The sequence below is a fragment of the Pseudopipra pipra genome, chromosome 3 (genome assembly GCF_036250125.1).
Source record: "Pseudopipra pipra isolate bDixPip1 chromosome 3, bDixPip1.hap1, whole genome shotgun sequence".
Taxonomy (NCBI): domain Eukaryota; kingdom Metazoa; phylum Chordata; class Aves; order Passeriformes; family Pipridae; genus Pseudopipra; species Pseudopipra pipra.
In genome coordinates this window covers 112,495,354-112,522,431 of record NC_087551.1, presented here as the reverse complement: position 1 = coordinate 112,522,431, position 27,078 = coordinate 112,495,354, and the positions used below count along the sequence as shown (strand labels likewise).

The window sequence follows — 27,078 nt, the reverse complement described above, 5'->3', positions numbered from 1 at the left end:
ATATATTGAAGAGGGAGGAATGTTGAATGAAGCAAACATAATACAGCCCTGGCTCAGATAGTGCGCAACAATTGCTGCTACAAATTTAAGGCTCTACAGAATTGTCTGTTCCTGATCAAACAATATTGGAAAATCATTCTTCATGGAGAATTCAGTTTTCTAAATTCAGGTTGGATGGACATCTCAGAGAGCAGCTGCACAAACACTGTTGTACCAAGGGTGCAGGGAAGCCTCTTTTTTTTGCATAAAGTTGTGCAAAATTCAGCAGTTTTCAGGCTCACTGGCAGCTCCTTTGAAGATTTCCCCTGTTTTATGCTTTATGTGAACTTTGAGTTTGGAGTTTGAGCAAGCCCAGCACTTCTGATCCCTTCACGGGGACTATCTTGTACTTCAGGTTGGACACATGTTTACAGATCTTGATGAATTTGGACTCAGCAGAAAAACTTCAGAGAGAACTGTGGGCTTGAAGATTTAAAACAGAGGAAACAGGAAGAACTGCTTCAAACTGACCTGTGCCAGTCTGTGAACTCAGGTCTTAATAATTAACACTGAGTAAGTAACATCAGAAGCCAGTGGAGCGCATAACTCCATGCTCAAAAGCTGTAGGGTAATTTATTCCTAAAGAAAACTCCATTTCACCCCAAGGTAGTAGTGCTGGATCAGATTCCACTGTATGGATCAGATGTTGTAGCTTTTCAAAAAGTCTTACACTATCAGTACTTATTTTAATAATAGAGATTTGTGTGATTCCTCTGAATTTTTATAGTCATAAAAAAATCTCTTTTTCTTTCAGACATGATGTCAGAGAAACATAAAATGGTATGGGCTGGAAGGGACCTTAGAGGCCATCTAGTTCCAATCCCCTGTCATGGACAGGGATATCTTCCACTAGACCAGGTTGTTCCAAGCCCCATCTAAACTTTGAGCACTGTTGATATGGCATAGGCATATACATAAAAGTAAAAAATACCAACTTATCATCTTCTTGTTTCTGTGCTGCCTTTGTTATGATTTACAAGGCAAAATTTCTGAACCTCTTCTTGTTGTATTAAATCTGAATGAACAGCAGGAAACCATATGAGCTTTCCTATGATCAAAAATCAGCTCATATTTGATAGTGATTCAAAACCATATTATTTTTATGCTAAAAACCTTCACAAAACTTTATCAGAGATTCTAGAGAAAGGTTTTGACTTATTCTTGCCAAATAAAATACTTTGGTCCCATACCCATGTAGAGAATTCTACAGCATAGAAATAGAGGATTTACTGGGGAAAAAAACAGTGTTCTAGAATAAAGGTATAAATGAAGATGAAAAGTTCACTATTGAACAAGTATATAGATAGATAACATCTAACATATAGGTGCTATAAAACTTGTGATGACTGTATGGAGTCACTGCTTCAGACCTATGTCTCCTCTGCTATAGACCTATTTGTAGAGCCCCAACAGCTCTTGGGCATTTTGGACATAAATAACATTAATTTCATATGTATAATCAGGACCAGCCACTTATTAAGACAATCAAGCTTTCTCTGTGTGTTGGGGTACCAAGAATTTCTTCCACTTCTCTCATCCCCAACTGATCAGGTCCAATTTCCTGTGACACAGGCTGGTTCAGTTTGAGGGTCATTCCTCAGAGAAACACAAAGAGACCCAGTCAGTGTTGGAAACCTGACACAGAAAATAGTTAATGCTCCTGGAAAACATGGTGAATCACATCCTCACACCTTCTCTGGCATTTAAAACAGACTTAAATGCCTTCTGTGATATTTGGAGCATCTCATGGATGCCCCATCCCTGGAATTGTTCAAGGCCCAGTTGGATGGGGCTTGGAGCAATCTGGTCTAGTGGAAGGTGTCCCTGCCCATGGTTCAGTTGGGGGTTGGAGCAAAATGAGCTTTAATGTCCCTTCCAACTCAAACCATTCTATGATTCTATGGTTCTATGATACGCAATCTCAGGAAGACAAATTTTGGCAGAAGGGGTTGGGATGACCTAGGAGTGAAGATTGCTGGATTTAGGGGAAAGGAATAATGATTTTTTTTGCCTACACTCTATTCAGCTGTTTACAGTATAAATGTCTAGCGTGGTTGGACAAGCTCCCACTCAGCTGGAGATCTAGACCAGACTGTTCAGTCAGTGGAGTTTAGAGAGAAATTTAAGCCCCACTGATGTAGGTGTCTATGTTAGACCTGCTTAACCGTAATGCAGATTTCCCAGGCTATACAGGCCTGAGATGCCCGGAGACCGTGGCAGAAGATACACAGCTGGCTGAAATGGAGGCACCTGCATGTAGGAGAGTAGACTTAGAGGTCTGGGTCGGGAGCTGATCTGACCTCAACATCTCTGCACTAGATGGAAAAGGAATATGGTCTGAGCTCAGTGTCTGGGCCTGTCAGCACTCATCATTCCACAAGCACAATCAGAGAAGACTGATTTAAATCCAGGGAAGTGTCTATGTAGGATCAAGACCTGTACTTGTCCAGGTGCCCATCTTCAGTCCAACACTCAGTGCCCATAGCAGATTGAAAGAAAGGACTGAATGATCCAGGAGCTGCCTGCAGAAGCTTTGTACTCCTACCTACTGAAGTGCAGCAGAGAAAGAAGGATGGGAGCTGTACCAGTTGACAGCTTTAGTAGCTGAAGCATTCAGCATTTTATCCTGATTGCTATTTCTTTTTTAAACACAGGAATCCCTGGGGTTTAGCTACCTTATATCACATGTACTCTATGTGGATGTTACAGGGAATTATCTTTTTTTTCCACAAGCTTAGGTAGCCCATTAAAATCCCTCTATGAGTATTCAGCATAAATAAGTGTAGTAAGGTGTTTTGGAGTGTGTATATATAAGGGAAAGTATAATACACCCAAGTGGTATGTGTGTGCCTGTGCATGAGAATAGGAGTGGGGTAGTCTAGGTGTGTTTGCATATGCATAGGATGCACAGATGTGTAAGAATAAACAGGCATGTGTGTATTTGTGGACCAGGAATTACCTTTGCCACTCCCCACACCCCAACAGCTAGACGGAAGAAGTGGGATGGTGGGTATTTTGGATTCTATTCAAAGTCTGAGGGACTAAACATTAGTTTAAACATTAGTATGTGGCTGCTGGGTGCCTCATACTCTATCAGAATCTTAATAACTAGCAGATGTTGGGATATTGGGACACAGAAGTTGTCTGCCCAGCCAATGGAAAAAGAGTGGCTCAGCTGGCTGTGGCAGAGAATATACAACAGTCTTTATAGGACTATATAGGACTATAAAATCTGCTTGGTGTTATATTCTGTAAACAACACTCTGGAACAATCCTTTACGTGATGGTTTTTTCATATATCAGCTAATTAATGAAAAAAACCCCAAAATCTGTAGCCTCATCTAGTTATGTATTCCCCTCTGTGGTCTGAGCAAAGATGGGAGCACCTCTAGGATGTTTCATCAAACTTATCTTTGATAAATATCTTAGATGACCCCTATTTCAAAGTGGCCCTCTGGAAGTTCCCACCTCACTCTTCACTGTATCTAACACATTGCCTAAAGCAAAAAAACAGGAAATTGCACTGCAACTCCTGGGCTAATAAATCTTTCTGATCCCAAACCATCTACACACTTTTATCCATAACTTGGATAAAATTCTGATGAAATTTGGAGTTGGTGTGCATGTACCATGGGTTTTTGTCTTCATAAGAGCTTCTTAGGCTGTTTAAACCAGTACATTAAATATTTCTAGGGCACAGGCCCAGGAGCTGGGGCTAAATATAGTAGCAATCTCTGGCTTTTTAGTCTGAGCCAGCTTTCATTCTCCCAGACTTTTCCAGGGTGTTGCTTAGTAAATTAGTGAATTACTGCAGTAAAACTATTTTAGTCAGTAACATACTTTGAGACCAGTCTGCTTCAGAAGCCAAAGGGTTAACAGTGTGATCATGGTAAGATGATGTCAAATGCTCTCAGTGGCATAGAAGAGGTTCTGGAACTATTTAGTTAATTGTGAAGGATGCAGTCTGTTCCTCCTTTTATTTCTACTTTGATTAATTTATATTGGCTCTGAACTTGAGTTTCTACACTTCTGGACCATCCACTTGTGACCTGTGACTTGGGTCACACTCAGAGCAAGACAACTTTCTGGACAGATGAAGGTACTTGGCCAGCAGATGTAGAAAATTACTCTAAGCAGACTGTGGTCCTAGAAGCAGGTTGAACGCAGGTGAGCTTGAAAACTACATTGCTGGGCCAACCTGCACTTTTTATAGGCACAGATAGCAGGGATTATGGATGTTAATTGTTTATTTGGATATCTTTTAAGCAAGGGAACAAACACTATCAAAACATCACATGCAGTCTTTATCAAAATTATGGATTTTAGTTAATTTAGTTCCTCTTTCAAAATCATACCTGAAATGTGTTAAATGTCTCTGGATGTCGAGGTCTAATATTGGAGTCGGTCTGGAGGATCCGAGGGGTGATCTGTCTTGACTTAGAAGGTCTTGGAATTCTTTACATATTTGTCTATGTGGAAAAATAGAAATCCTTAAATAAGACAGGTGTAATCCTTTCCTCAGAGCTGATTCCCATAACATTGTCACCTTATCCTGAGTGATCTCATTCATAACAGAATTCCTTGGCAGAAGTACTGTTACAGAAACTAAGGGCAAACAAATCCATCTCTTGCTTCCCAGCTGCAAATGCTCAGAGCAAACAACACACAGAATCTCTTGAACAGGAATAGTTCCCCTCTGGAAGCATATTAACTCTGACATTTTAAAATGTGATTTTTCTCCTGAACTAGCCCCAGTTTGGCAGTGTTAAGCCTGGCTTAGCTCATGTACATTTGAAGCAAGGCTTATAGCTTAAGAAAATGCTGAACTAGCATTAGAAAATGCCTGAAATGCGTGAATTGCTTTATTATTTACTTTGTGTAAACACACCAATACTTGTACATTTGCTTGTGTGCACCGGTTTTTCTGCAAGTTGAAGTCCTGGATATTTTGGATTTGCATTCTTGATCCCCAACCCTTAAGACAAATTGAGCAGTAGGAGTTCTGAAGGAAAGACCTCTTGTAGTGGGAATTCAGGCTCTGTCTTGTCTGGTCTCCCACCAGCATTGAAACCCAGCTTCTCTGTAAAGGATGGATGGTCTTATTGTCTTCCCTCTCAAGCCTTCCCTCCAGCTTCTCAGGATGCCTCAGCACCTGAGGGTTAAATTTATCCCCTGGGATTCCTCAATATAGGACCTAACACTAGGAAAGACCTGAGAATAAGGCCTTTTCATTCCTGTGATGTTGTTGCATTGGGCCAGTTTGCAAATTAGCTTAGGAATATTCTACCAATATACTTTTAAAAAAAGAAACGAAATCAGCTCCATTTATCCTCAGCAGAATATTATATGGACCATGGATGACTAGACATCATTAACTTTCACTTGGTTTATGATACAGTTAACTAAAAAGGGAAAAGTGACCTTTCCAAATTATTTCTCCATTGCCTGTATTGGAAATATAGGCATTGATGGGGGGGCAGGAGGGCATGATCACCTCCAGATGATCAGGACATTCAGTTAGGTTGCCTGATACTAGTTGGATTGACTTAATACTGGTCACAGTGACTACATTTAACCTAGTTAACAGTGCCACCCAGTGAAGTACAGAGTGCCAGGGGTCGTCCTCATACCTGCAAGCAATTTGTCATCGTCTGATGTCAGCATAGTTATGCTTCTCTAGTCTCCTAAACCTAAACCCTGTGGCTTCCTGAGAATAGACCCTGGTGTGGGCTATGTCACAGAACATGCCCAGAAGATGTTTGGGAGAATTCAATGAGCCATTCTAACATTTTAATAGCATGGACAATTGAAATCTGATGAATCAGTGTGTGTGTGTGGTTTACTTTGTTAGCATAGATGGAATCTTTGTGCCTGGGGCCAGTTTCTAATACTAAAGAGCACCTCTGTCATCGTGATTTCTGTTAGAAGACTCATTGCACATTCGGTCCTAGAAAAATTTGGGTTCTTCATTGTAACTCTTGTCTTTTGGGACAGAAGTGAGTAAATTCATCTTCTTGGTCTTTAGAAGGTCCTTTATTGCTGAGTTACCAGCAAGAAAATGATACTAAACTTGTTTTACCCTTCACTATATCACTGTTGTACAAATTGGGGATACAGACCTTGAATACTACAGCTCTCTCTTGACTAAGAGGAGAGGAGATGCAGAAACCTATTTCCTGCTGTGCTGCTGGACCCCATCCAAGCCTGATTTCTGCAAATGCTTGTCATCTGTATGAACCCAGACACTGACTGCTTGAAAAGACAGCATCATCTTAGCCTTTCAGACAAAGAGAGGTATTCAGCAGAAATGTATGTAAATGCAGCATACAGTTTTAATGAATCAGGTCCTTAGAGGAAAAACAGTTCCTTTCAACAACTGAAAACAGTCAGTCATTTTGGCTTCTAAACAATCTACTATCCCCAGTCGGCCCTGTCAGCACTGCTCTTCTCTCCTTCCTCCAACCTTTACTTTCTACCTGTTGAGAAAGTTCATCTTAAAAGTTCTTTTATTTTGACAAAGGAAAGTGTCAGAACCAAGTGTGCAATTAAGTTCCCTTCTATCTTCACGTGTCAAAAGTCTTTACTGAATGTTGGCAGCTAGAAAGAAAAGAAAAAACTTTTTTATTATACATGAAAACCTGTAAAAGGCAGTAACCTAGTTTTTGTGGGTTTTTTTCAAGGGGATTTCTAGGCAAAGTGGTGTCTCAGAACCTCTACTACCAGTAAAACATCACCCGGAGTAGTGACAGGGAGAGGGGCTGACAGTTATTTGCTGAGCTGGACTGTGACTGAAAAAGTAAAGAAAGATGATTGTGCTGCCCTAGGGAGAACAGATTAATTACAATAAGTCCTGGCCACTCCTTCAGGGGAGACACCTAATGATTTGTGATACATGGTTAGATGATCCAGTAAGCCAAATAAAAGATAAAAAATTCTGTACTGGGTCAGAACAAGAGCCCACCCAGTCCATGATTCCTATCAGTGACCAAAGAAAATGCCTTGTGTTGAGTACAAGAGTGGGGCAAATGTGAACCCTTGAGTCTGATTTATTCCTGGCAGAGTTTCCATGCACCCAAGAACCAGATATCAGAAAAGTGTCGTGAGTCAGATATTGACTATTCTGTGTTGGCTGTAATCAACTCCACAATAAAATCATTATTCACAGTATTCTGTTTTGGTCTATGTACATATGTGTCCTCTGTCTCATGTGGAAGACTGTGCTGTGAAGAGAGTATTGCCTTAAGCTCAGTGGCCTCCGTGTGTTAAAGAGGGCTGTTGGCACCTAAAGCATCAACCTTTAGCCTTCACTAGCTCCTGGGCCACAGTTCTGAGCATGGCAGCTGAACTACTTCCAGTCAGGGTGGGTGGATTGCTTGAGTATAAGGTATAGATGCCCTTGATGACAAGGAGGCCTGGGAGTTCCTACTGGACACCAGAGACTTCACCGTTGTAGACATTAAGGGCTCTGTTTAGGTACACACACATAAATATGCAATACCCAAGACATCCATAATAACTGGCAATGCAACACAGTAACAAAAAGAGACCTTTGTGCTCCTGGGGCAGCAGTGGGTAACCAGGTTGGATAATCCAGTTCAACTCAAATGGCAAGAGGTGCTTGTGTTTGGGCAACTGAATCGAGCCACTGAAGCTGGGTGTTTAGATCCAGAATGGAATTTCACCTTTATTCTAGGAACTATGGAAATAACTTTATTTTTCTTCAGTACCTCACACGTGAAAGATCTCACCAAAGGCACTTCTATGGGCTTCTGCCTCCGTGCTACAGTGGACAACAGCAACACACACAGGCAGTAGCACTTCAGTTCTTTCCATAGGCAAAGCTTGTCCTGAGAGATTTTACCACCCTGGGATTTCTGTGTTGGTTTTGGTGGCAGCATAACAATCCACCACTTTTTTTGGTGTCATAACTCACAAGGTCATGAGTCAGGGAAGTTGTGGAATTAATGAAACTGCAAAACTAAAGCTTAGGTATGACTGGTGAGCAATTTAAACTCCTGATGATTGTCTGGAGTACCTTGTATCAGATATATGGAAGCATGGCTGGAAAATGCCATGATGTCACGGACCTGTTTCTCCTGTAACACCTGGACAAGACCGGGCTGGGAATTACTGTTCTCCTTGCAGGCAGGAGAGGGCAGTAGTAGCACACACATTGACCCATCTGTCCCTGTTACTAGACACCAACTGCAGTAGGATGTGGCCTTTGTATTATCGACAGATCTCTCTGCTCAATTTGCTGGTGCTTTTAACTGAAAGGACGGGGAAAAAATAATTTTGTTCCTTACAAGTGCAGGATAACCGCCTACAAGCCCAAAGTTCACGGTGGTGAGGGGTAATGAGGGCCCATGACACTCCATCTCAGCACTAAAGAGGGTGAGAAAGCAGGTATGCAGTGGTGAGAAAGGGTAGTGAGACTCTTGGGTGCCCCTCAACCTGACAGCCTTTGGGGACAGGACATAACAGTGACCCACTGATTATTGCAACCCACAGCAATGTGATCTCTCACTAGAGCAAGGAAAAAGTGGGGAGGATTTGCATCATTATGGTTGAGTGGTGGTTCATAGATGGGTCAAATCCTTCAGCTGGGGCAACTTACAGTGTTAAGTCTTATTTAGGCTGTGCTGCCCAGCAGTAGAATCAGCTCTTACACACTTAGAGGGCAGGTTTTTAGTGGGCTACACAGAAATGGGGAGACACAACTTCCTGCTTCTTGCCAGCTGGTTTGTTCTCATGCCTCTGAAACCCCTTGAGCCCTTGTAACAAATGTCGATGGAGGTCAGAATGAGATCATATTCCAATTAAATTATTCCTTTTAGTGTACAAACAAATTAGGAACATGATATGTGAGGTGTCTCACAGCCTTCACTACCAGAAAATGCCCCCTGAGTCACCTGGGGATCATTTTATCACCCCAGGAAAGGATCACACAGATTTACAAGCCCAGGATGTTTTGGTGCATCTGCGTCTGGATCATCTTCAGGGCAAAGAGCTCTGGGTACAAAGGGACACATCAAGGCCAGGAGTCTTGGCAAAGCAGAAGGACATTGGGATACAGAGGACAACCTTACTGCTGGTCAGCCCTCTTCCCTATTACAGGATGATTCCTCTCTGCTGGGTGTATCACAGTGTGGATGATTTCCAAACATTTCCAGCACTGAGGTGATGATTTGAGGGCTTGGATTTCTGGCCTCAGCTGTGCTGCAGCCTCACATGTAACACTGCAGCAAACACAGGGAGAGCGTGAATGTGTTCAAGGTTACCCCATGTGGTCATACCACACACCTAGGGTAGGTCTACACTGTTCCATGCAGGCTATTTATCCCTGTTTCCCATGGCTCATGACGGCTAATTCCTCCCTCATCAAGGCTAATTAACCTAGATGAAATGTTATCCTAACATGTTGTTACTGCTCCAGGGAGGCGAGTGGCTTGTTTAGAGTGATGTCTGGTGTCTCTTTGTGTCTTTAATGTCTTTAGCAAAGCTCCCCTGCTGTTGTACATTGTTCCAGTGCCTTTGACTTCAGGGGAACTCTTGCAATTTCCATCCAGAGAGGATCTATCCCTCTAAAACCCAACACTCCCTCGGCAGACTAATGATAATTATCTGAGGGTAACCAGTACTTCGGCAGGAGCTTAGATCTCGTGCTCACATGCAAACAGGAGACAAAGCCTGTCTCTGTCCTACAGATCTTACCGCGTAATAATATCCCCTCCTCTCATCTAAACCAAAGCATCTAAGAAGTTGTGCGTGCCCCCTTAACCACAGGCAACGAGAGCACAGCCACCAAACCCTCCCTGTAGTAAATAAGGTCCCTCTTTCAACATCTCTGGCGAGGGTTGCTCTCACTCCATCACTGAGCACTGTTGTGATAGCAGTCACCACACTCCCAGCTCCATACTCCCACTCCTCCCTCCTCCAGCCCCCAGATCCAACATGGAGAAGTGACAGACAGATTTCTTTTCTCGTTCCCCCTCCTTACTTTGTCGCTAGGATCATCTTTTTCCTCGCTGTCTGCTCTTTCTGTTCCATGTGCTGCCTGGCAATGTGCTCTCCCACCGCCTTGGCAGGGAACTCTGTTTCACAGGTGTAGCCGAAATCTCTGGCCAAATGTAGTGCTTCCCCTGTGGCCAAACAAAAGGGGTCAGTCAGTTTTTAGGGTTATTGTTATTATTATTACTATTATTATTACAGATTTACTTCGCTCTTTAAACAAACAAACCAACAATAGCAAATCACTTCTGTAGACAGCCATTCTCAACTCAGTTACACATTTCAGCCCATTTGATCTGTTCATGCTTAGTCATCAGATGGTGCCAGCCAGAATATAGGAGGGATGTTCCCCTTATGAGAAGGAAGGATGCTACTTTCATCAGAAAATACTAGCCAAGACACTTATGTTTAGCTCCCTCCCTTCCCACCAGTGAGTAGTGGGCAACTGCCCCAGTTTCGTAAGGCCAGTTCATCACTGATATTTAAGGTATGGAAAGGATTGGGAGGTAGGAATAAATAACTCTGAAGAGCTGAGTCAGCCTTTGGTGCTTCACTTCCCTATGTCTAATGGAACTATGGCCCTCTGCACCAGGAGAGAGCCATGGAGGTAACGTACATATATTTGCTTAGGGGTTGAGACAACGGGACAATACTAGGGCCCCACACTAAAGATCAGTAGACCTCAGAGTAGAATACAAGAAATGAACCTGTTTCCAAAAGATTGCAAGCAAAATAGACCAGGCAAAACAAACAGGGAGGACAATGCAGAAGACAGTTGCTATTTTATAGGCGGTTAAATCAAGGGAAAAGAAGTACCTGGCTCCATTAGGCTCTGTGAGAAGTCTGTGACACTGAGCATCTCTCTAGCTCACTACAGACACTGGGGCACCATAACCCAGCTTCATGCTGGCTGCCAAATACCTCTGGAAGAACCTGACTCCCTTTACTACCTTAGAGAACCCAGAACTTTATTTTAGGGTTTACTGAACACTCCGACCTGCATGCTGGGAGTCTGACAACCCTGGTGTGGGATTTATCTGATCAAAAGCAGCTGCCTGGATTGTGAACATCTGTGCCTAAATTAGTCTTTCCCTGGTGGGAAATAGGCACTTCCAGATGACACTTGCTCTCATCTCATTGAATAAGAAGAAATAGGTCAGCTACCAGAAGCATATGCTGAAGCACATCTGCATGAGTGACTAACAGAGGTCTACTCCAGAATAGATCTGGAGTTCAGGTGTTGTGGGGGTTTATCCTATTTTTATTTTTTTCAGAGTTGTGTGTTTGATTGCCATCAGGAGAAGTGGCATTGGACCCTGACTCTTTGAAGATCATGTTGATGCTCCAGGTGAGCAGTTTGGAGGGATGAAGGACCTGTAACTCTTCCCTTTGAGAACATGTGAAATTCATCTGACTAACTGTAAGTATTGATGTCTGACCTTATACCTCCAACTCAATGGAGACAAACTAGCACTTGAAGCATGTATAGTCCTATACTAGAATAGAAGGCAAAAGGGAATCAGAGGAATTATGGAAAAGTCTAGATTAGAAGGGAACTCAGGAAGCATGGCTTTGATTAGGTTATTAATTTTCAAGCCTAGTCTGGAATATTTCCAACTATGGAGATTCCACAGCTTTTCTGAGCAACCTAATCAAGTGTTTAATTATTAATTTAATTTAAGCATTAATTCCCCGTGCTGATTTCACCCTGTTTGCTACAATCTGACATGAAAGGACAGATAGAACTGCAATGGAGATGGTGAGGTGAATCCCATCCCCAGCAAGGCTGGGTGTGCTCTGCACAGACCTGGCCAAGACAAGGAAGAGGAGAACTTCCATGGAAACAGTGGTTATGTGCCAGGGACAGCATCAGAAATAAGGAAACACAGTCACTGACCTTTATTCCAACTTCATTTTCCCCCTTTCCAGATTTTGTTGTCTCCCCTTCTACCACTGGAGTTTTTATGAGAAAAACACCTTTTGATTCCACAAACCAGCACTTTGCTGTGTGTTTATCTGACCCAGCTGAATTCAGGTAGTAGCAAAATACCTGCACCGCTCCCGGGCAACCTGTTTGCTGATCTCAACCAACAACAACCTTTGCAGCTGTAACCAACTCTACAGCAAAAAATGAAGATTATAATCAAAATCATCTGCTTCATTTGGATTTTTTTAAACATGATTTCCAGCATGCCTAAAAAGAATAAGTTAACAAGCAACCACTCTCACTGAGTTGAAAGCAGAAATGGTTTCCATTTAGTTTACAGCTTCTAGAAAAGTAATTTTCAGTGAAAACAAAATGGACTTCAGTGATATGTTAAAAGTGAATCAGAATGAACAGACATAGAGCTGACTGCCACCTCTGGGACAAACATGTCCCAGACTTCTTCACAGATGAGAAAGAATACAAATTCAAGCCGTAGCTATTAAATTCCTGTAGAGGTGCTTCAAAATTTCTATTTCAGCTCTACTTTTACTCTTACTAAAATAAAGACTTGAAGAGTAAATCAATTGCAGAAGAGCACCAGGGTTTTTTTTTCAACCAAATTCCATGAAAATACTTGATAGGTTTCTCTTCCTTCCAGCATGGAAGGAAGATAAAGTGCAACCCTTTTGGAACTGTCATCAGGTGGAATTACAATTCTCCAGACAACTCTATTGTGGTCCCAGTCAGACCCAGTAACAACACATGGAATGTAGACAGCAAAGAATTTAAATATTTAGCCATTGGAAAAATCTTGGTTTCTTCTAGAGAGCAAAACTTTATGTGATGAAATGGAGGCATTTATTTAACACAATCAACAGCAAAGTGATTTAAATTTGTATGTTTTCATTTACTGGTAAAAAAGGGGAAAGAAAATGTGAATTGTCATTCAAACTTATATTTACAAAAATGGTTTACATTATTTAGTAGAGATGAGAAAATTATACTACACCATTCTGATGATCTGAGAAAATTATTCAAAAGTATGAAATTTGTCTGCAGCAGGGATTGTGATTGAATGCTAATGGTATATGAAGAGATAAAATCATGAAGAAAAAGAAACAAACCCACTAATCTGCTGTGGATATATACAGGTAAAAATGTAGATACAAATATAGCACTTATTTTGGTGAAATAATAATTAAAAATATTTTAAATAGAAATTAAAAATATTTTTAATGGAAATAGATAGCTGATGTATACCACAAATATACATTAGAGCTGTGTATATTTATTTATATAAGCATGCACTTCTTTATGCCATAAGGAGTAGATATCCTAAATTACATCTTTAAATTCTAAATAAAAATAAAAATAAAAATTTGGACACTCTGCAGAACACGATTTATCATACCTCTGTGTTGAGCAAAGATGAAATTTTGAACCAGAACCCAATGATGACTTGATATTTAAAAGTGGATTGTGATATACTTATTTTTTTGTGACTGAAGGTCCCTTGGATTACTGTATAGTAGGGTATAAATCTACTTGGTGGAGGAAAGCAAATTGCCCTAGAATATATTCTTTCTTTTTCTACATCATAACATTTATTTTAGGGGAGAATGTGCAAATGTTGGAAATGTGGATGAACTGACCTCTTTTGCCTTAGATTTGCCGCCTTCTGCCTCGTTATTGACATCAGTGTAGGAGTCACACTAAAGGTAGAAACCTCTAAAATCCCTTACTTTTACAGTTAGTTGCCTGATTTCAATCTAAAAATCCAATCTAAAATCAAATTCCCCTGTGTGTGACATCTCCAGCTCTTCCTCCCTGGAGAGACAAAGAGCACTTGGGGATCGTGGACTCTCCTTAAACCCAGCACTCGGCTTTGCAGCTCCCGGCAGCGCTGCCTCTGCCCTGCAGTTTGACAACTGACCCGAGAGCTTTCCATGATGGAAAGGGACAGTTGCTGGAGCAGAACTGGCAGAGACAGCTCTGGAAACCCTCAGCGGAGAGACCAGACGAGTACCTTGAAATGTTTCTGTGGGCAGGTGCAAGGAGCAGCGTGAGGGTCCCCTGGGTCCTGCAAGAGTGAGAGATGCTCCTATGCGGAGTGAAGGCAGGAGCTGTGTCCCGGGAGGGGGACACGGCGTCTGAACCTCCCACTCTCCGCTCGGCTTTGCCTCCTCCGGATGCTCTACCCAGCAGAAACGTTACTCAGGGGGAGGAGGGACAGGCGGGAGGTGGAAGGAAAGTTTATTCTATTTGTAGGGTGAGAAGGGAGGAGGAACAAGTGGAAGGGTATTTAAACAAAGGCTGGTGGGCGAGAAGCTGTGACAGTTGAGAGCAGGATGAAAAAAGTAACCACTGACCTATTTTTCTCCAGAGTTTTGGTCCCCAAATGAGGAATGCCATTAACTCTGTGTCTAGGAAATTTAGTGTCTTAATCAGGTTTGACAGGAAAACAAACTATAGATATTTTCGTAAGTTATTCTAATTTTTTTATTATTATTATTTTTATCTGATGGCTTTAAAATCATTCATGCATTGCTTTTACCTGCATCTGCAATCACATTTATGCTATGTCTCTGCCTTAGAAGTGACATGTCCAAAGAGAAGGGGACATCTCTCCTCTTTTCACATCCTTCCTTACTGCCATTGGAGTGGCTTTTGACTCTTTTGAGCCAGCGGTAAGGCTTAGCCTTGGCAATACTAGTATTTAGTGAAGGAGCCTTTATTGCATTAGCCAAGATGTAGGAATGTTCCTTTTGGAGCTCGTAAGAAAAATGACCTTTCCCTGCATCTAATCCAGGCACTAGAGGGCATCCCTCCCCTACAGGTTGCACAAGGATTTGTCCCATTCTGCTGAGGAGAGTCCTGCAATACTGACTTCATTCTCCCTGTCCATCTTCCCACCCATTGTACTAATTTATGTGGATGACAAAAGGAGCAGAGCTGATCTGTCAAACAATTCCTACTTTGGGCTCCACAAGTCCCTACCAAAGACACTAAAGATACAACCTGACCAAAACAAGAATAACAGTAAACATCCAGCAGTAATGCTGAACTCAAAAATGAATACATTTGCAGAAAACAGAAGGACACAAATTCATATTCATAAAGTCACTTAGCAGTATTCCCCAAAAATCAATTATTTTAGTTTGTTTTAGAGGAAAAGAAATATTAGTCATGCCAGAGATTTTTGAGATGGTTTTGGTCAATATACCTATTCATGGTACAACTAATTTTGTCTTTTCTAACATCAAACAGATATTTGAGGTTGAGCACACTCCCACCTTTCCGAGATATTAAAGGCCTTAATATACTGAAGACTGTGAAGACATTTAATAATAATAAATTTAGAACCATCTAAAGGAATCAAGAGTGACACAATCTGTATGAGATGTTCACACAGTCTAGGATTTAATAAGACCAATAAATGATTATTTCAATTTCTGTATTGAAATCACACAGAAAAAGCTAATGATGCTTTCTTTATGTGTTCTCTAAACCACAGAATAAGCCTCTGTCCTTCCATTTCTGCCTCTTCCAGCAGCAGGAACCATTGAGGGATGGGTTTCTTTGCAAAAACTGTGATATAATTTAGTTACCCTTGGAAGGAGTATCGGCATGTCCAGAGGGGAACAGCTTATACAACAAAGAATTCAATAAGCACTGTCAAGTTTGACCCAGGATTGGTTACACAAACAGAAAATGAGCTTTGTTTTGTTTTCTGTTGGAATATAAACACACATGTTGGTGCCATTCTCAGAAATTCCAGTAGATAAAATTCATTATTAGCATATCCAGGCAAAAAGGTCTCTGTCCAAGTGAGCTCAGCCACCTCAGTATTTATCTTTAGGACTTGCAGTAAGGCAGCCCAAGAACAAAAGCGACACCACAGGCTCGATAACAGGTTTGCTACTGGCTTTGATTAAAGGACAGGGAGGGGAGCACAGCTCCATTCCTGGGAAACAGGAATTCAGTCCTGACTTACAGTAAAGGAACTTTGTCACCAATCCCAGGCCAGCAGTTGGAAGAGAGCTACCTCACCTTCAGTCTCTTCTGGTGAATAACTGGCCACAGAATCATAGAATGGTTTGGGTTGGAAGGGACCCTAAAGACCATCTAGTTCCATCCCCCTTCCACTCTCCCAGGTTGCTCTAAGCCCCATCCAATCTGGCCTTGAACGGTTCCTAGGGTGGGACAGTCACAGCTTCTCCAGGCAAACTGTGCCAGGGCCTCACCACACTCACAGTAAAGAATTCCTTCCTAATTTCCAAATCTACCCTCTTTCAGCTTAAAGCCATTGCTCTGTTCACTAATAAAAGTCATAGCTGTGTTTATTCTTTCCTGACCTGAGATGCCTGAAGGACTGTGAGGGTCAGAACAGCCCTCGCTCCTCTATCCTGGTACCTTTTCTAAGATTGTAAATCCATTATGGCTTTCCCTTTATTACAAGCAGGTGTGATATGGACACACCTGTATTTCCAAGAAGCCCCATTGTAGTTCTTTGTGCTCAGTGGCCCCTGAAAACCTCAGTCCCTTGTCAGAGACACTGAAAAACCTCCAGTATTGAGGATTCAACACTATTTCTGCCTTGAAGGGTCTCCATCCTTTGAGATAACAAGACGACTCAGTAGACAAGGTCCTGAACAACCTCTTCTAACTGACCCTGCTTTGAGCAGGAGGACTGGACTAGGAGATGACCAGAAGTTCCTTCCAGCTTCAACCTTTAATTAATTCTCTAATTCTGTGGTAGTACGTGCTGAGACTTCAGCCTACTTGCCCAGATCTATATGGACCTTTCAGGGTATGATCGTAGAAGGCATTGACCTTTAGGATGAGTTGAGTTCTCTCAACATCAAGGAGGAGGGATCTGAAATTCCCAGAGCTGCTACTTGCAGCCAGACAACAAACTGGATACTTAGTGGATTCACCCAGAATAGAAGAGGTGCAGGTAGAGTTTCTTCCCTTTGCCTGAGGGGTTTGAACCTGCATCTCCCAGCTGGAGGTTTGAAGAGCCTGACAGTATTTGGTGAATGGTATTTAAACAACAAATAAAGGCCAAGAAAGTATCTCCTGGGCCTGTCTAGAGTTTATCTGAAAACAGATTTCATTCATTTGTGTGTGGGGGGGAAAGGCTTGTCTAAATATTGTGCTTTCTTATGAGAGGAAAAAAAATCATCACATTTTTGGATCAGCTCCAGGAAATTCACAAGTTTAAAAAAAAAAAAAAAGAGGATAAACAAACCTACTTATAGAGTTGGTATAAGACATTCATCTCTCTCACAAAAACATTTGAATCATCGATTTGTAAGTCAGATCCCAGCACAAAAAGCACAGATCAATGCTGAGGAAACTGCAAGACCAAGACACTTGCTGGGGGCCAAGATATCTCAGAATGAACTTCCATTTTGTCACTCATTCTGTCTGTGGCTTTAGGCAAGTCAGTTCTCCTCTGTATACAAAATACAGATTATGGGATTTAACACAGTGGCTGAAAAGAGTTGGATACAATGAAACATTTAAATTATAGTTATATACTGTATTGCAACATTAGAAACCTTACCTTCTACCAAGGAAGTCAAGAGCGTGACATTTGCTGCTTTTCTTCTTCCTGCAGGCAAATTCAGTCCCAGTCTGTCTAATTTTTCTCTCAAGCAGCGTCCTCCATTCTTAGATTTCGCTCTATCATGAGAGAATAGCAGGAAAGAGAGACAATTCTCATTATTCTGCACCTTTTTCCCATGTTAATATAATTTCAAAAATTGTACACCCTTTGTTGATAAATGTGTGGGGTAATGCCTGTGACAGTGATATCAGTGAAAAATGTTTCAGAGCTGTATTCTTAATGTCCTGCTTGCCCTGTGTGAGTCTTTGACGTTGATTCTTTGACAGAGTTAAACATTTTAATGCCTGTCATGGGGGCATCAGATCTTCAGACAGCTTTCCACCTGGTGGAGTTCAGTATCCTGATTTGGGCACAGAGCCTGGGATTACAATAACTAAATATAAATATCGACAGTGCAAACACTCATATCTGATTTAGTCAAGCCAGGTTTCAAAGACAAACTAGAGAGAATCATGACCTTCTAGAATTACATTAAACAGATATCCAGCAGGAGTAGACTTTACTCATCTGGCTCATCTGACCATTAAAGGAAGACAGAGAGCTACTTAAATGCAGATGTCTGTGTGGAACCCACATCTAACTATCCCTCAATAATTTATGTAGACACTTAGGTACTTAAAAATGTTATCTACAAAGCCCAAAATTTACAAGGAGAAAGGATAAGGCGACAGGAAATGCTGAAGCTAAAATCTCAGCCATCATTGGTTATTTATGCCCCTGTCCCAAACACCTGTGTCTTTGTTCTCACAAAGTGGTTCCTGATGCATCCAGGTGCTGCTTTTCTGCAGCACCTCAGTGTTTGAAGCATTTGAGACATATTCACTTATGCAGCAGAAATAGGTATGATTTCTTCCTCAGCCTGAGGGAATTTTAACCTGTGTCTTTTACAGGATGCAGCAGACGGCTGCCAGCAAATAACTGATGTTAAAGTGCTTAAACAGTGAAGAAAGCAGTGACTGGAACCCAGATATCTCCCATCCCAAATGAATGACCTGTCCACTAGATAAGACTCATCGCCACAATTATACCTTTGCTTTTCTACAACAAATAATTAACCCCAAATGAGACTGAGGGGCCATCAGCTTAGAAAAAAACAATTGCTGAGTATTTAGCACAACTAACCAGATGTTTTGAGGTGCAGGTTAAAGTTGTTTCAGGCAGAGGAAGGAACCAAACTTGGAATGTCACCATTTGGATATATGTTATTACCCATTAAGAAATACCACAACTCTGGTCATGTCAGAGATGTCTTCTGAGAAGACTTTTTTCTGAAGAACATTTTATTCCGAAGGCAAGCTATTTAGGAAAATATGTAGCCAGTTGCTGCTGACAGAATGCAAAACCAGCCCTGCCAGGTCTCAGGCAAACCGTCAGTGAGATTTGGTTTTGCTATATCTTTGCTGGTCAAACACAGGGTGTTTGAGCCTGTTCTTTAGCTGTGAAACCCTCAATTATAACCTGACCAAATCTGTTCAATTATACTCTCTGCTTCATAAAACAGAATTAGCACATCCAAACTGCTGGCTGGGACTGGTCCCTGCCTTTTGCTAACTCCTGAACCATGGCCAGGGTTGATTTGGGAGAGGGGATATTTAGTTTGGGTCAAAAAGTTATGGGAAATATTCTAGCATTTTAACAGAAGAGAGAAATGAACCCCCGCGTTCAAATCGATGTCCTTGAATTCTCAATAGCTTGCAGTGTAGTAGTGAGGTCTGCAGTGTGAGTATTTAAAGTGAATATTCACTGGAGGTTTCTCCAGTGTGAAACAAAAAGAGAGGAAAGTTTTTGTGGATGTCGATTTTGGATTTCAGTGCCTACAGAGGCAGTTAAATGGGGCTTGTGCCCTGAAAAAATGTTGTGATCTATAGTCATTATTCTCCAAGATGGCTCGAGACAGCTCCTGAATGCCCACATCTCTCAGAATACTGCAGGTTGGTTAAAATGACTTTCAGTATAAGTGCGAGGATCAGTGTGGCCCTCAGTGACAGCAGTGAAATAGCCCATGACTTTCCAGCTAGTTTTGATCAAAGGGTATTCAAGTAGCTCATGCCATCTGAGCTGACGCCTCGGGGACACCACGACTCAGATATGCCGGCCTGAATTACAGCTGCCTCCTTGTTTTCCACTTGCAATGTGAGGCACAGTCTGCCTCTCTCCTCATTTCTCTCCTGCTCTCTGCAGGTGTCTGCTCTGGTCAGCCAAGGGTCAGAGGCAAAACTGCACCTAATTACTTGCTTCTCCTCCAGTATCTCACCACGAGAAAAGCCAAACCAGCTTATTCTGTCTTTTCTGTGCTCAAAAGACACGCCAAGGAGAAGGGACGAAAAAAGGCATCCTTACACCTCCATATTTTAGGTTTTAATTGAATGAGGGCTGTACCTACACTTGGTAAAACAATCTGTTTTGAGGTAGTTTCTCAGCAAGAAGTCAGATTTGTAGCTCTGGTGAAATTTTCCACACATTTTTCTGCGCATTAAAGCTCTTTTTTTTTTTTTTCCCATTCAAAACAAGGCAAAGCGACACCTTTCCATGTCTGTGAGCAACTGAACTGAGGGGGTAAAAAAAAATCAGTTTGATGAAAAATTTAAACTTTCTAATTTACGGAAAACTTTACGGAAATTACAGAAATGACAGCATTGTCTAGGACTTGCTAGTCTCACCTTCAACTTACCTTCTCAAAATCCCTCCCAGGAGGGAGGCGTTGAGGCATTCTGGGGGTGAAAGGCGCCTCTTCACCTCTGCAATGGTCACTTTGTACTTGGAAGTGGAGCTGAGGAGAGACAAGCGGCCAGGGACGGAGCAGAACAGGTCTGTGGGGTTCACAACACAAGTGCCACCTACAAAAAAAAAATAAATATTAGAGCAGAGGAAACCTCATATTCCGTGTTTTGGCAAATGCGATCATGAAGAACAATTCTGTTGTTTACTTGTGGTTGGTTTTGTTTGGGTTTGGTTTCTCTTAGGGGGTGTGAGGTTTGGTTTTTTATAGTATTTGTTGTTTGGTTTTTTATAGTATTGTTGTTTTGAGAAAGATGAATGAGTTGATATTTCAGAGTGGGAAGAGTGAATTGTTAAATCTCACAAACTTTAAAGTCAAAGTATGTCATTAAGGCTATTTGATATGATTTGATTTCATGTTCAGTAAAAAGTACCTATTATCACTAAGGTCTATTCTATCTAGTAGGATTAACAAAACCAGATTGAACCATATTTAAATATCACTCATGGTTTTAAAAAACACGGTTGGTGAAAAATTTAGAACGTTGGTTCTAATGAGAAATGTTAATTTTAATTCTCACAGCAGTATTTAAGATTATGAAGATGCAAGAACGCTGTAGGTTTGCAGTGATTTGCAGCAAGAACAGCTTTGCACACCTTTGAACTCTCATAAATTCCTTCCAAAGTTAGGTCAAATCCTCAGCTGATATTAACGATTGAAATCTATTGAGCTACATCAGTTTATCTCAGTTTAGTTCTGGAATTGTTTATTTCTTGAGAGTGGCAATTACTTGGCCTGGGTCTAAAAGTGCTGAATGATCACCAAATCTTTCAGTCAAGACTGTGATCAATACCTCCTCAGGCAAAACTGAGCTTTTAACTTAAAGTTAATATGAGAGAGAGAGAGAGAAAGAGAGAGGGGGGGAGAGAGAGAACTTTCTCTGCAACTGATCCAAGAGAGTAGAACAAACTCCCAGGGAAAAAGAAATAATCTTAAGGACTAACACATATTTCATCACCAAGTGCAAAACACTTTTCTTTGACCTGCCTTCTCCAACCTGACTACAATAAAAAATTCTGTGGAAGAAATAAATCTTACCACTGCATGCACAATTCTTCTCTGGGGAAAAGATGAGAAAAAAAGAATGAGCTGCATATGACAGTGATATAAAATATCGTATAATTCAGTGCACTACTACAAGGAATTCAGGTGGTTTATGTGAGAATGGTGATATAGAGACCTTCTTAGAGCAAAATTAATCTGTGCTCATCATTCATGTTTAAAGGAAACACACTGTATTTTTTAAACTACCATGATATTTTCCTCTTTCCCGCAAAGACCTTAATCTTTTTTCACTATAAGAGCTCACATTTTTATGCTTAAAAATTTTAGTTTATAATCCAAATTATGTAATGAGAATAGAATAGAACAGAAAAAGAAAGAAAAGAAAAAAGATCACTTTAGACAAGATCCTACACCTTTATCTTCTTCCACACGCAGTTCCTCCTAAAATTAAGGTGACTCTGTTCCACTTCCCATAGAGACAGACTGAAGGATGAAACTTCATTAAAAGCAGACTATTGCTTGCTTACATAAGGCAAACAGAATTTCTTTCCAAATATTTCAGCTCTTGAAGGTATATTTAAACATTTGTGCTGACAGCAACACTAGAAAAGAACATCTCTTGGTATCAATCCCAGATGGATGAGATCCTGACTCACTACAGCAGGGTATTTTATGACTTTTCTAATTATGTTACAGGGCAGATATTAGTGTCCACTTCTCAAACAGGATATAGAGACAAATCGTGCATCACCAAACATATACACACATCAAGGGCACTGATGCACATTTTTACACAGCTCAAAGCTGCAATTAATGAGCTCATATGCTCAAATACAGAAATATGGTGCCACATGCCTGAAATAAATTTGAGTTTGTGTTGTTCTGGTGGGTTTTTTTGGGGGGGTGGGGAGTGGATTTTTTTTTCCCCAGAAACCTGTAAATATTTTCAAGCAACGTTTTCAAACTTCTGGTCTGTCAGGTACATTTGTGAAGAGCGTTAACACTGAGTAGATCTGTTTGTTTGGCATCTGCCACACAATACATGTACACACGTGTATATATATATGTGTCAAGAAAACAGTGGCACTGTGTACATATTTGTTTACTTCAGGAAGTCTGTAGATTTTACAATGAGTGAGACTGTACTGAAATCAGTGTCATATTAAAGTTTATCTTCTTGCCAGGTTAAGCCAGTATGTGCACTCTTTATGCCAGACAAATAATTGTTCCTTTAATCCAAAAACCTGTTACCCTGCAGCTGCTTCTACCTTAACCAGAATTTACTGGAACACTTCTCTTTTCTATTTAGTAGAAAGTTGCTTACAGTTTGAAATATTTTAAAAAATCATGCCTGAGCAACGTGACCTCAAACAAAGCAATTCCAGGTAAGCCAGGTGTGGGTTAAAACTAAAAGAAAACAACAAGTCCAGGCCATTTGCTTTCCAGAAACATGGAAAACAAGTTGTAAATCACAAGAAGGCAAAATCTATTGCATATAATTATTTCACTGTATTAATTATTCATTGACACAGCAACAGAGAGTGGTGTGATGCTTTCTAGATGAAGCTCTTTGTCACAAACTGTGTGTGTTTTTGAAGGCACAAATATCCTACTACAAACTCCACCTTGAAGAGGATATGGATGAAGTCCTGGCCTTTACACCACGTAGTAAACAGAAAAAGGCACGTAGGGCTGATGGAAAGAAAAAGGAAAGGAGAAGGGCAACCACACAGGCAGATGAAGGATTAGGTTTCTTGCTAAACACACATGCTCTGGTGTATTCCTTCCCCCATATTCTGATCACGTGTTAGAGTGCAAAAATGATTTTCTGAAGCAGTGCAGCTCAACATGAAGATGACGAGATATGTTTGAAGTTACACTAAACAGCAGTGGCAACAACCAGCTTTTTTTCCCCGTCAACCCAGTGCCACTGTAGGTGCTGTTGGAAAAATCAATTCTCATTTAATTATTGAGCCAGTCTTGTCCCATCAGGGTATTTGAGTGGTGGGATGCTAACAGACACAAGCCAAAGAAGCAGAAGAAACTGTCCTCACAAATAGAATGGAAATAATGTCTTTTGAGTCTAGAAGTTCAACCTGGAGATCTCTATTCCTCTTAGCAGCTTTTACTGGCTTTAAAAATCTTTACAGACTAATTTCTGGTGCCAGGATACATAAAACCCCCTCAGCTCATAAAAGGAAGAGCCACACACACACAAACAGCAAAGTAATGTGCCCACCAGCATATATGGAGAAGGGAAAACTGTGGCCACTGCTCCCTGACTGGTTACCCACAGCATTGGTCCTATGGTAAAGCTGGGAGAAAGAAATTAGAGCAGGCAGACAGAGGGATAACTGGTAGGATCATCCAGCAAATTGCCTCAGCAATTTCGTGCTCTGAGTACCACATGAAATAGGTCTGTGAATGTTAAGAAGACTCTTTTAAGGACAATTGTTTATTCCCATAGGGAAGTGATTACATGGTCTGGTCTGACTTCATCTGTTGCCATAACATACTGTGTTAGAGATGACTGTCAATGGTGATGGTTGTGCTCTTACAGCCACAGAGGCCTGAAAACACAGGATAGACAAGATTTAGATGAAGGGAGAATATATTTTATATTGCAACTGATAGATTAGGAAAAAAAAAAGAAAGAAGGGAAGCTTTCAGGCACACAAACCCTTCGTTTGAGCTCCTTTCATCCAATTCTACTCAATTAATTCTTTCTTCACGACAGAGTTTTACCCTCTAATCTTTCATCTTCATGTTAATTTTAATAAATATGATTGGTCTCAAGGAAAAAGATGGGTGAGGAAGAGATATGCTTTATGCAGCCTACCACATCAGGGTGAAAGACCCCAAACTGCCATGTACTGAATCACCAAATCACCTCAGGGGATCATATATAACCTGATCTAGCTGAAGATATTCCTATTACAGGGTGTTGGACTAGATGACCTTTAAAGGTCCCTTCTAACCCAAAATATTCTGTGATTCTAACCTATGATTATTTTCAAAGGGATCCAAGGGAGAGGAATAACAAAAGACTAAGTTTATAATTGCTGGATAACTTTTGGGGCCCAATCCTTTTCCCTCTGGCTGTTTAATGCTCAACACAACAAACTCCTTCCTGTGAACTGCACTTTGGCTTTGTTTCCCAAGGCTAGAATAAGCAAAAGTTAGACCACGTGATACTGAAAAAGGTAGTCAGAGCAAACATTGGGAGAGTATTTTCCCTTCCCTATTCCTGTCTCCCCATCAAATAGCACGTCAGTACAAAGTGCCCGCACGAGCTGATGATGGGTTGTGTAGGTGACAGCAGTGAGAACAACGGAGCCAAATTCTAACCCCACAGTCTTGTCAACAAAATGAAAACCCCAATAACCCACAAATCAAAGAGAGCTTGGGCTGTTTTAGTTGCAGGTTCTCTTTGTGTGGATGAAGAGGACAACAGTGTGGCTGGAGAGTGGTGATTTATTCTGATTTACTTATGCACTTGGGCACCTGCTGAAATGTAAGGCTCCCTGACACCCTCAGAGTTAAATATCTGTGCATCCTTTCATTCATAAAACTCATATTCTGACATATTTTTATGCTTTTCACAAACAATGTTTTTGTTTTATTTGTAACGACAGAAATATCAGTTGATGTCACTAGATGGTTTTTCAAATAGAAAAATTTTTTAAAAATGTGTGTCTATAATTTTGTATAGATACATCCTTACACTCTGCTAAGTCATTTCTTATTTGTTAATCGTAACAGGCACAATATGATGAGTATTTTTAGATTCATTCAATAGTAACCCTTTTCTCCAAGATATTCACCTGTAAATATCATGCACTTATGTAAGGAAGCATCATAATACACTGGTGACAACAGTGCAGAAGCACTGCTTATTTTGTTTTACAGGATATACATGTTTGTGTACTTGTGTACATTATTAAGTATAAGCACGGCTGAATGTCAACAGATTAATCTTATATAAAATATTAATAGCATGTTATGCTTTTTGTTAGTCTATTATTTATATCTACAGGTGTTGTTTGTGGGAGTCTTCAGTTTACAGTACACTTTCTGCCCTGTTCTGAAATTCTGGCAATTTCTTACAAAATGAAGGCATTAGAATCTGCTTCTCCTTAACACTTTTTCCCTAGCACACAGTAAGTCTAAGGAAGCAGTAAACGATGCAGAGTTTATCAGTATTTAATAGCATGTTCAGTTCCCAAAGGTCTATAAACAATCTAAGATATTCTCCAAATTATCCTCACATGACCCAGTCATTATTATCAGGAGATAAATATTCAAAATTCTACAACTCATCTACATTTGTCAGGAAAAATACCAAGTACTGTTCCCCCCCCCCCCCAGTTATTCTTTTAAGTTAATAAACTTTGCATCATGTAAATAGTCATAAAAACCGATTTGTTCCATGAACAGAAACAATTCTGAGATGCCTCTCACTACAACATTCACGTCAAGAAAACAAAGACATGCCTGCATGCACCAAATATGGGGGGTTTGTTAAATAGAAACCAAAAGATTCAGTGAAAGCAGGGGTACTGTCAGCAGTTTTAAGAGCAACCTCTTACCTACACTGGCTTTTTAAGGTTATTAAGAGTGGTAAGAGTTTTAAGTTTAAATAATATTTTAAAAATAGCTTGGGAGAAACAAGGTTGAAAACAGAACAATACAAATAAGGGGAATTGTTACAGGAACTCAACTTTAAAGGTTGTATGAACACATAAGAAGACCTCATGGACCCAGAACCAGCCCTCCATCATCAAGATGTGTCAGCGCTGACCCAGGAGAACTTCTACAGCTCCTGGGCTGAAGGACAAGGTCCAAACCAGAGCCAAAAGACAAGAAATCTGTTTCATTCTTCTTTTCGGTACACAAGCCATAAGAACTAACCAGCACTTTCCAATGGCTCTCCCTGCCCTCTCTGCACCAGTGGCTTGGGAAAATCGCTGAGCGCTGTTGGACAGTGTCTGTGACCCTGTGCTGGTTCCTGCAGGACGAAGGCTTGGGGAGCCTGTCCGAGGTCTGGGCTGTGTGTGTGAGGGTGTGGGAAAGGTTTAAGGTTCTGTCCATGGTGTCCCACAAGTGGGGTCTGTGTGGGACAAAGTGAGGGATGTTGCCTCTTTCTCTCAGGAGGCCCTGGCTGGTTGTGTGTCGTGTCTGTGTGTGTTGTGTGTATGTTGTGTGTCCACTTGTCATGTGCTTCTACACACTTTGCTCCCTGTGTGTGTGCCTGAAGCTGTGGGATCCCAAGGACAGCTCTGTGTGGAGCATCCCGTGTGTGTGTGTGGCTCCAAAATCTCCGCTGAGGCAATCCAAGCTGGGACTGTGCAAATCATGGCACCTCGCAGCTTGGAATAATAATACACAACTGCAACCCCAGCAGGAGAGTGGAGGAGCGCAGAGCTCCAAAGAGGGTGAGATCCCTACCCGGGGGCTTTCCAACATCTCTCTGTCCACAGCCAGAAATATCCCTTTGCAGATCAGCAGGGAAAACAAACAAACAAACAAACAACTGACCAAAAAAATAAAACTCAACCCTCAAACAAACAACATCCCACCGGAAAATCAAAACAAAATAAAACAAACCATCAGGCAAACAAACAAAAAAAGCTCTCAAAACCCAACCTTCTCTCTTCACCGAACTTCTCCCTGGCTGGTGACAGG

General features: G+C 41.1%; 1 protein-coding gene across 3 annotated transcripts in view; it reads right to left on the bottom strand.

The window, feature by feature from the left end:
- The window catches only part of TFAP2D (transcription factor AP-2 delta), a 52,321-nt gene that overhangs the window by 15,200 nt on the left and 10,043 nt on the right, over positions 1 to 27,078 (bottom strand). For all 3 annotated transcript variants that reach the window (XM_064650779.1, XM_064650778.1, XM_064650780.1), the window contains 4 exons: positions 20,281 to 20,446; positions 17,547 to 17,665; positions 10,040 to 10,181; positions 4,395 to 4,508 (listed from right to left, as the gene is read on the bottom strand). In XM_064650779.1, the coding sequence (XP_064506849.1) occupies positions 4,395 to 4,508; positions 10,040 to 10,181; positions 17,547 to 17,665; positions 20,281 to 20,446 (541 nt within the window). The remainder of the gene's footprint in view (positions 1 to 4,394; positions 4,509 to 10,039; positions 10,182 to 17,546; positions 17,666 to 20,280; positions 20,447 to 27,078) is intronic.